The 11,144-nt window shown below is 37.9% G+C and overlaps 1 protein-coding gene across 1 annotated transcript; it reads right to left on the bottom strand.

Moving 5' to 3' along the window:
* Positions 1–653: 653 nt before the first annotated feature.
* On the bottom strand, positions 654–1,958 carry LOC146957409 (uncharacterized). Its single transcript, XM_085750486.1, has one exon. The coding sequence runs from the start codon at positions 1,956–1,958 to the stop codon at positions 654–656; it is 1,305 nt and encodes a 434-aa protein (XP_085606612.1).
* Positions 1,959–11,144: the final 9,186 nt, after the last annotated feature.

Raw genomic sequence — 11,144 nt, 5'->3', positions numbered from 1 at the left:
ACTCCTATTGACAGGACTTCGACCTTCACGGAAAGCACGACCTCCATGTTGCATATTGGGGAAGGAGGGGGGGTTTTCCCCTGTTGAAATGTGTACGATATCTGAGCATAGCGAATGGTAGCACCCTGAGCCAGTCTTTGTAATTGAATGTCATCTTCTGGATAATCTCCTTGATATTTTGTTTGCAGCTTCGATGGCTAAGATGCCCCAGTATGTGAGAGATCTCTTCGGGAGTCTCTTCATTCCCTCCTTCAGCTTCGGACACAGGGAACTCAAAGTTGGAAGAGAGTACATGGTTAATGTGTTCAACGGGTTTATTAATGCATGATTTGATTATTGATTTTGATAAGTGTAAGTTATGATTATGCAGATATTTGAGAATGATTATATTTTTTTGTTTTTTTTGTATTACCATTTTTCCAGAAAAAGCACAAGATAAAATGAAAGTCGGGATCAAAACGACCTTTTTATTAATGATGGAAAATATATGAAGCAAAAGCCCTACACAAGTTCACTTTCGTCTTGGGCGAGACGAAAGGATATTTTTTTTTTGAAAAGCGAAAAGCAACAAACAAACATTATTTGAACAAAAGAACAGCGGAAGGAACGTCAACAGCGACCCAATTACAGTTAACCACTCCTCGTGTTAAGTCTTAGAAGGTCAGGCGGTTGGTCCGGATCAAATTCTGAACTGCCTTCTTCATTGCATTACAATGTTCAATATCATGGCCAGGTGCCCCTTGATGGAGGGTACAGAAAAGGTCAGGTCTATACCATGCTGGCAATCTTGTTGGTACCGGAGGAGGCGCCTTGGTCTGGACTAGATTCCTTTCGAGCAACTGTGGAAGCAAAACCGCATATTTTATAGGAATCGGGTCATACTGCGGCGTTTTTTGGGCCTGGCGATGTGGATCGACTTGCTGACCTTTCACCATATTCACTCCCTGGTCTTTCTCCTTTGAACTGCCAGCGGGGACACTTTCATTGATCAGTCGTCCTTCTCGGACTCCTTCTTCCAACTGTACACCTATAGTAACCATCTCAGCAAAGTCCTTGGGCGTACTTCCGACCATATTCACGTAAAAGAACTGATTGAGAGTCTTTAAGAAAAGTTTGGTCATCTCCTTCCCTTCCACACGTGGGCTGACTTGGGCAGCGACATTTCTCCACCGCTGAGCATATTCCTTGAATGTTTCTTTGTCTCCCTGAGTCATAGCCTGAAGATCGCTTCGGTCTGGGGCCATATCCACATTGTAACTGTATTGTTCTACAAAAGCATCACACAGATCACGGAAAGTTCGGATCTTTGTTTTGTCTAGATTCATGTACCATTTTGAGGCAGGACTAGCCAAACTTTCTTGAAAGAAATAGATAAGGACCAGATCATCCTTGGCATAGGCAGACATCCTTCTCACATACATTGTTAGATGTTCCTCAGGACATGAGTTCCCTTTATACTTCTCGAAATCTGGGACCTTGAACTTGTGGGGTATCTGGATGTTTGGCACCAAACAGAGATCGTAAGCAGTCTTCCCAAACACTTTATTCCCATGAAGGGCTCTCATATCTCGCTGAATTTCATCATATTTTTGCTGTAAGTCATTCACTCTATCATAGGCTTCCATATCCCCTGAATGGTAGATGGGTTCTTCATCTTGTGGAATGGTATGTATCACAGGTGCTGAATAGGTCATAGCGACTAGAGGAGCTCTCATGGAAGATGGAGGAACATGAGCTACATATTGATGAGTAGGCATCTGAGCTTCACAAGCAATGGGACAGAGTATTTCGCCAGCAGTAAGAGGCGAGAACCAGGGCACGGAACGTTGAGGAGGAGGAGGTGGAGGTGCTTGGGCAACAGTCAGTGTCTTCATCAATTCAGTCATTTCGTCCATTTTAGTCTGCATGGCTGCCATTTCTTCACGGAGCAATTGATTTTCTTGCTCGAGAAACTCCATCTTCTCTTTATGATTGCTCGAGTGTTGTAAATGCGAGTTGGTTTCGGACGAGGATGCCATGACACTTTTGAGGTGGGTTGACCTTTCATGGAGAAGGAAAACTTGTGAGACTCGGAATTGAGACTATGAAATGCAAAATGATGCAAGGTGCTTATGCAAAAATAGACACATTTTTTCGAAGGACTTGTCAAAGTAATTGTAAACATCATAAGGAATATTGTTTCATTTGATAATTTGAAATGTTAAAAATGGTTCCTTTAAGAACAAAAGCAAAGCCAAAGACAAAGTCCGCAACAAAGCTAAGGTCTAGTTTAAGACTTTTGAAACTGTATTCCTTGGTGTCCCTCTTTATAAGGTCTACTCCTCCGATGTTTACAAGAACTTATCTAAGTCTTTCGATGTTTTGATGGGAAAAAGTTTTTATGAATGAATGCATGTATGCATGGTTATGCTAACACAAACGGTGAATATATGGTGAGGTTAAGTCCACATGTTGGAGTCAAGGGTAACAACGCCATTTGGTAAGGACTATGGTTTCAAATGTACCTGTATTACGGGTTCTACCAAGTTCCCGAATTCCAACCGCCTTTGAACTTTATCGGATACCGAGACAACACCCGGTCCAACATCGTTCGTAGGAAGGTCTAGTTCGAGTGTAGCATCGCGTGTCGACTAATACCGAGACAACACCCGGTTAGCCACCGCACTACGTCCTAAAAGGCCAAGATGGGTTAAGGGTTACTAAAGGTCCTTAGCGTTCAATAGAAACTTAAGAGTAATAAAGTCTAAGCGTGACAACACCCGCCGACATATATCACTTCAAGCTCCTCCGCTAAGTGTGGCTATCTCACGTGTGACAAGACACGAGAATACTCTCGGTATGCCACTATGAGTCTACCACTCCTATCTTATGTTTCACTCAAGTCCGGGTTAGGACTCATCTCAGCACTCACGTTAAAAGAAAGAAGAAAGAAGAAGGAAGAACATATATACACGTATTTTCATCTTTTATTTTTTTGATTTTTTTAAGTAAGTTATAGCACAAAAATTAAATAAGACCAAGTTAGGCTCAACCCTCTTAGGGGGGGTTCCCCAGTGGAGTCGCCATTTCTGTCGCGTCATTTTTCGGAGATCAAGGCTATTTGATTAGCGTTTGACTCACTTGATTATTTCACGACCGAACATTTTATTTTTTAAGAAAAGGGGGAAAAAGTTCAAACCACCCCATTTGAAAAGATTTAGGGTTCGGGGGTTAGTTACATAAAGGGAAGGTGTTAGCACCCTTTATGTCCGTAGTACTCTACGGGAACCTCTTGGTTTTTATTTAATTTATGTGCTATAACTTGCTTATTTTTTGAAAAAAAGAATTTGAAATAAAAAAAAAGGGAAGACCTAATTTTCTACATTTTATTGATTTGGAAGGACGAGTGTCCTCTGCCTACGTACCCGTGAGGGATCAAAACCTCGTAGTTCGGGGTTAAAAAACTGACGTTTGATTGGTTGTGTGTTTTTTATTAGTTTTGAAAAAGGTTTTAAAATAAAAGAAAGCCAAAGTGGCAAATGAGTATTTGTTTGTGTTTTTTAATATTAGAGAAAATGGAATCAAAATAAAGTTAAATTGATTGATATTTGATTAAGAAAATAAAATAAAAAAAGACTATCGCTTGACGTAAGATCAAGGTTTGTTTAAGAAAATGTTTTTGTGATTTTGGTTATTTGCATGTTTTTTGTTGTTTTGGAAATAATTGAACTAAAACTAACGGAGCATAAAAGAGTAAAAGCGTAGGGACCTTATGGCGGCGTTGGACCACCACAAGGACCTTTTACCTAAACTACCAAGCAGGATAAAGGCATACACACATGCACGCACACATGCACCTAAACTATTACATAAAACCTATTATACATGCTATGGTCTGCGAGAAAGTAAATAAATAAATTACATTTGAACCTAATTTACATTCTAAAGTCTGCGGAAAAATAAATGACAAGAAAAGAAAAACATAAATTATTTACATTAAAGCCTATGATACATGCTATGGTCTGCGAAAAAATAAATATGCGTGATAATAAACCTAGACTAAAGATGTATTTACATTAAACCTAATATACATTCTAAAGTCTGACAAAAATAAATATGCATATTTACATTAAGCCTAATATTTACATTCTAAGTTATATACAATAAATTAAAAAACTAAATTAAAATGTGTTATGCTAAGACTAACTAAGAAATGCATGAATTATTTGCATCTAAACCTAATATGCAATCTAAATTCTATATGATAAACATAAATGACATATCAAATAAACAAACATGCAATGGATAAATGAATGATGGATGTGCTACCTAATCTAATAAGTATGATAAAAAAAAATACGAGAGAATTTAAATGCATGCAGGAATAGAAATTAAAAAAATATAAAAGGGAGGTGCGGTCAGTGTCCTGGGGGTGCAGGAATTAAAAAAAACTTAATTGGACCCTGGCTAGTAAACGAACCGGGTCGGTTCTGGACAAATGGGTCGGGTTAGGGTCATGTATAAATGGGTTGTGGTTAGCATGACTCATTCATTCCCAATTTCCCTTTCCTCTCTAACTCACAGACCTTCTTCTTTCTCTGTTTCCTCTCTTCCCATGCTCTTTTCTCTCTCACCTTTTCTTTTTTTCTCCGACGGGAGAATGGTGGTGGCCGGCCGTTGTGAACGACGGCGCCGCCGTGACAAGCACCCACAAGCTCCTTTTTTTTGTTCTCACTTGATTCCCTCCCCTCTATTCAGTTTTTTTAATCCTAAAACTCCAAAACACAAACCTATGTTTCTATATCTGCAAATTGAAAAGAAAGAACATAGAAACTACCTTTCGTTGGGTTTCTGCTTTGATTTAGGTTTGATGGTGATGCTGGGTCGGTGGTCCAAGCACGGCCTCGTGATCTTTACGATGGTCTTTGATGCCTCCGCCGTAGTCTGTTCTGGTGTGGATGGATGACAATCCGATGATGTTGTGCCGTCGTTGTCTGGTTGTTGAGTCTCTGTGGCTGTATCGGTTTAGATGTCGGGTTGAGGACCTCGGCTATGTTGTGTTTGCGCGAACCGTTCGTGCGTGTGTGTGTCGGATTCGTGACCGGCTTCGACGAACTCGAGAGCGCGTGACTGTTAGTGGCTTTGATTCTGTTCACCGGATGGTGTTGATGTTTGTGCCTGTCCGTGTTGATGAGGATGTGTGACTTCGTTGATGTTTGGTTAATGCCAGGTGTAAATGTTGTGGTTTCAGTTATGGGTTCGTGACTAGTTATGGGGATTGTGAATGCTGCCGATTGAAATTGTGTTGGTTTGAGGACTGGATTGTTTCAGATTGTGTGAATGTTCCTTGTTGCAGGTTACGTGAATGAGACTGTTCGATGAATTTTTTGGCCCCGTGTTTGTGCATTGGAAATTGGCCGTGAATTGTGTTACGATGAATGGTTTTTGTATGAGATTTTTGGCTCTCTGCTGATGAATTGCAGTTGGTTATTTATAGTGTTGGACTAAGCTTAGGGTTTGTTAAATGGGAGCAGCAAAATCAGCAGCTTGGGCAGGAGGACAACAGTGTTTGTTACGTATTTGGCTGCAGATAAGCACTTGACAGCTTGCACTTGGATTGGGGCATTTTTGGATTTGAACAAAATAAACAAAAAGAACTTGGACCTATTTTGACACTAAATACTTAAAAGAATAAAAATTGGATTTATCTGAATTTGACACTAAATACTTAAAAATAAGAAAAAAAGAAATAGAAACTAAATTAATAAATATATGAAAAAAGAATAAAAATTGGATTTATCTAAAAGGAAACAAAAGAGTTAAAAGAGATAATGACTAAAAAAGGTTGAAATTAATTAATAAAAAAATTACATAAAAGATGGAATTTTAAAAATAAAATGACGAGAGAAGAGGGTCCAACTCGGAATTAAAAAATGAGGTATTTTAAAATACCTTTCTGTCGAATTTTTCACTGAAAAATCAGAGACTTAGTCAGGGTTAAATGACACGTGTCGGTGTATGAATGTAGGATCCTTAGGTCAAAAATTGGGGTATGACATTGCTAATGACAAAAGGGGGAGTATATGTGATAGTATTTAAAGGCTCTGAGCCCCATTAATAATATTTGAAAATTTTGAAAAAATTTCTATCTTTTTGTTTTACCTTTAAAAGGGTGTATCAAAAAGGGTGAAGTATCAAATTTCAAATAAAATTAATTGAACCATTCTTCTTATCTATAAGTCAATTCTTTCAAATTTTTAAGCTCTGATATTATTGTGCGAAAAATGAATTTAATTAACCTGGATAGAACTTAGGGGGAGCTTACAAACCTCACCTTAAAGACTATCAGACTCAGGGGGAGTTAGAGCTTACAAACCTCAGACTCTGAGCTTACAAACCTCAGAAACCCCAAAGTCAACTCGTTAATTAGATTAACAACAATTGACCAATTTTAAATACTATTGTTTGTCATCATCAAAAAGGGGGAGATTGTTGGAACAAAATGTGTTTAACAATGAACCTCAAAGAGTTTTGATGATAACAAGGTATTAAAAAATTGTAAATTGGACTAGCTAATATTTGTTCAAGTGTACAGGACCATAGTTAAAGTTACATCATTAATAGGTTCTGAATGAGCAAATAAAGAGCAAATGGAAATGAAGCTTAGACGATTCTGAAGGCAATACGCTCCTGAAAGTGGAAAGCGCTCCTGAAGTCAAGCTGCTCCTGAAGAGAGAGAGTAAAACGCGCTCCTGAAGAAATAGTGCTCCTGAAGACAAGAGGTCCAGAAGCCACATTATCAGAAGCTGCATCATCAGAAGCTGCCTCATCAGAAGTCATTTCACCAGAAGCTGAAGATCAACTGGATTTGCAGAAGATTCAAAGATTGAAGAATCTACACTGCAAAAGCTGTCTATTGGACTCGAAAACACAGCAGAAAATTAGTGGAACTTTGCAACGGTCATTTCAAAGGTGTTTGAAGGCATGTGCTTGCAATTTGGACGAAAGCGTTGACATTGTACTATTGTACGAACTGTACAACCACCTTCTCCACTACTCTGTTTTGTGTCCACGCTACAAGACAAGAAAACAGCTTCAGAATACGGCTTCGCCTGCATAGATGTTCCTTTGGATAAGGAATGGATTTCAAATTTTTTCTTCATAGGACAACAACCAAATCAGGCAAAATATCATTGGTGAAAGATCAAGCTTCAACAACGACTCTTTGGTGTGCTGGCAATTTCACAACGTCTCTTTCACACCTCTATATAAAGGAGTGAAGACTTAGAGTTTTGGCAATGCAAGAACGCTGAACGAAAGACTCACAACATTTTTACAAGTGCCAAACCTCTGCTGAAATTGTTCTGCATTCACTTAGAATTTCTGTGTCTCAAAGTCATATCTTAGAAATTCTTAAGTCCTTTGAGTCTGTATCTGATTTATATTGTGAGCACCTCTGATTGTATATCAAGTGTTCAACCTTAAACAATTTTCTATGTAATTTTGTTTAGTTAGGAAGTCTCTTGCAGTTGTGCTTGAGCAGGAAGTCTCTTGATTGTGTTCTTGAGCAAAGGAAGTCTCTAGCTTGTGTGCTTGAGCAAAGGAAATCTCTTGCTTGTGTGCTTGAGCAATTGTAATCAGATATTACTCTTAGTGAAATCTCCTTGGAGGTGCAAGGGGGACTGGACTACTTCCGGATTGTGGAAGGAACCAGTATAATTGCTTTGTGTCGTTCTTCTTCTCTCTCTCTGTTTTATTCCGCTGCATTTAGATTCTGACCATCACTTCAGAAGCTGTCTCACTTAGCTTCTGATCAGTGTGTTCAGTTTTTAGGAGAAACGAAGAATTTTTAAAAACACAATTCAACCCCCCTTCTTGTGTTTTTCTCACCTTCATAGTACACCATTGTCATGTCCAAATTTATCTCGATTCTAGCCTATTTTTTACCTTTATCTCACTTTTGTTGGTTTCTCTCATTTCTTTGAATATATTTCCTCGGTTGTGCACCATGTGTTAGCCCTCGTGAATCCTACACATAAGGATGAACCAAAATTGATATTTTGGGGAGACACAAACTCTCGACTTTTCATAGTTAAAAGTGCTAATACGAGCCCACTCCACAAGGTCACTTGGTACAACATGTTATACCCTAATTTTGGACCTAAAAATACTAGCTCCATTCTTCTTTTCTTGCATTTTAAGTCATTTGAAATTGTTTCTGATCAATTGCATCTTTCTCTGCATCTTATTTCAATATTGTTTGCAAAGTTCATGAAAAAGGACATTTTAGTCATTTCCTATGATAAAATTTCTTTCAATCTCTGAAAAGTTGTTTGAGTCCTTTCAACTGGTTAGAATGAGTCTCTATTTCAATTCTATGTCAAAATCCATTTCAAAAATCGCATTTGAAGTCAATTTGAGTCAGTTTAGCCCCTAGGGGCATTTTAGTCTTTTCAAGTGTTAAAACCTTGTTTAATTTCCCAAAAAATTGTCTCTGAGTCTTTTAATTTTGCTTGTATAAGCTCTCGCTTTAATTTCCTGTTAAAAATCCATTTTAAAATTGCATCTGAGTCATTTTTTAGTCGTCTTAGTCCCCAGGGGCATTTTGGTCATTTCACACGAAATTTCGACAGAGAGAGGTTACTTTAAAGTACCTCATTTAGGTAATTGGTTCGTTTTAGTCCATTTTGTGTTTTTTATTGGTTTCACTTTACGTTGTTTTCAAATTAAACTTTTTTTTTACCAATTTTATTTTTATTACACTTTAGTCCTTTCATTTTAACTTTAGTCCTCAAGTTTTTTTTTTTACACTTTAGACCACTTTTTATATTTTATTTTGGGTCCTTTTACTTTTAAAATTTCTTGTCAAGTCCCAAATTTGTCAATTTTTGCAAAGAAGTCTATTTTCCATTTTATTTTCAGTCCAGTCCTCAAGTCTTTTTTATTTTCAATTTTAAGTTTTTTTTTATTATTTGCAGTTTAGTCCACAACTTCTATTTTTTGCAGAAAAGCCCTCAAGTCCAAATTGGTCCAAGGCCGAATCAAAACAAGTCCAGGGACACATGTCAGCAAGCTATTGGCCAAGGTATAACACATGTCAGCTATAAATACGAGCCAAATCATCAATGCACAGGATCACCATTCACTAAGTGCCAACTCACACAAACAGAATCCACAATTCGCTCTCCAGAATCAAAGATCAAAATCATAACTGTTTCCAGAAATCATCAAGAACATTCATCAAACCCTAATTTTCCAGAACGAAAGATGAAGGTGAGAAAAACACAAGAAGGGGGGTTGAATTGTGTTTTAGAAAAATTCTTCGTTTCTCCTAAAAACTGAACACACTGATCAGAAGCTAAGCGAGACAGCTTCTGAAGTGATAATCAGAATCTAAATGCAGCGGAATAAAACAGAGAGAGAGAGAAGAAGAACGACACAAAGCAATTATACTGGTTCCTTCCACAATCCGGAAGTAGTCCAGTCCCCCTTGCACTTCCAAGGAGATTTCACTATGAGTAATATCTGATTACAAATGCTCAAGCACACAAGCAAGAGACTTCCAATGCTCAAGCACACAAGCAAGAAACTTCCAATGCTCAAGCACACAAGCAAGAGACTTCCTGCTCAAGCACAACTGCAAGAGACTTCCTAACTAAACAAAATTACACAGAAAATTGTTTAAGGTTGAACACTTGATATACAATCAGAGGTGCTCACAATACAAATCAGATACAGACTCAATGGACTTAAGAATTTCTAAGATATGACTTTGAGACACAGAAATTCTAAGTGAATGCAGAACAATTTCAGCAGAGGTTTGGTACTTGTGAAAATCTTGTGAGTCTTTCGTTCAGCGTTCTTGCATTACCAATTCTCTAGGTCTTCACTCCTTTATATAGAGGTGTGAGAGAGACGTTGTGAAATTGCCAGCACACCAAAGAGTCGTTGTTGAAGCTTGATCTTTCACCAATAATCTTTTGCCTGATTTGGCTGTTGTCCTATGAAGAACAAATTTGAAATCCATTCCTTATCCAAAGGAACATCTATGCAGGCGAAACCGTATTCTGGAGCTGTTTTCTTGTCCTGTAGCGCGGACACAAAACAGAGTAGTGGAGAACGTGGTTGTACAATTCGTACAAAGTACAATGTCAACGCTTTCGTCCAAATTGCGAACACACGCCTTCAAACACCTTTGAAATGACCGTTGCAAACTCCACTAATCCTTTGTTTGTGTTTTCGAATCCAATAGACAGCTTTTGCATTGATAATTCTTCAATTCTTGATTCTTTGCAAATCCAGTTGATATTCAGCTTCTGGTGAAATGGCTTCTGATGAGGCAGCTTCTGATGATGCAGCTTCTGATGATATGACTTCTGCAGCTTCTGATGACGCAGCTTCTGATGATGTGGCTTCTGGACCTCTTGTCTTCAGAATCACTATTCTTCAGGAGCAGCTTACTTCAGGAGCGCTATTTCTTCAGGAGCAGCTTGACTTCAGGAGCGCTTTTTCTCTTCAGTAGCAAGTTGCCTTCAGGAGCGTCCAAGCTTCAAATTTTTGTTGTTTCCATAGCTCTTTATTTGCTCATTCAGAACCAATGATGATGTAACTTTATAATTATGGTCCTGTACACTTGAACAAATATTAGCTAGTCCAATTTACAATTTTTAATACCTTGTTATCATCAAAACCCTTTAAGGTTCATTGTTAAACACATTTTGTTCCAACAATCTCCCCCTTTTTGATGATGACAAACAAAAGTATTTAAAATTGATCAATTGTTGTTAATCTAATTAACAAGTTGACTTTGGGGTTCTGAGGTTTGTAAGCTCAGAATCTGAGGTTTGTAAGCTCAAACTCCCCCTGAGTCTGATAGTCTTTAAGGTGAGGTTTGTAAGCTCCCCCTAAGTTCTATCCAGGTTAATTAAATTCATTTTTCGCGCAATAATATTATCAGAGCTTAAAAACAAAATTGAATCATTGAAAGAATTAACTTATAGATAAGAAGAATGGTTCAATTAATTTTACTTGAATTTTGATACTCCTTCGTTCGTTCATAGCTTATACCAATAAGGTAAAAAAAATGATAGAAGGTTTTCAAAAATTTCAAATGCCATTAATGGGGCTCAGAGCCTTTAAATACTTGTCACATATACTCCCCCTTT

Source organism: Medicago sativa, chromosome 1 (genome assembly GCF_051527215.1).
Source record: "Medicago sativa cultivar Bolivia chromosome 1, Bolivia_mono, whole genome shotgun sequence".
In the NCBI taxonomy this organism is placed as follows: domain Eukaryota; kingdom Viridiplantae; phylum Streptophyta; class Magnoliopsida; order Fabales; family Fabaceae; genus Medicago; species Medicago sativa.
The sequence above is the reverse complement of the archived record's forward strand: the minus strand, read 5'-3'. Positions and strand labels throughout refer to the sequence as shown.

What these genes read in the sequence shown, in the direction of transcription:
- LOC146957409 (XM_085750486.1), bottom strand. Translation starts at nt 1,958, where the DNA reads ATGGAGTTTCTCGAGCAAGAAAATCAATTGCTCCGTGAAGAAATGGCA.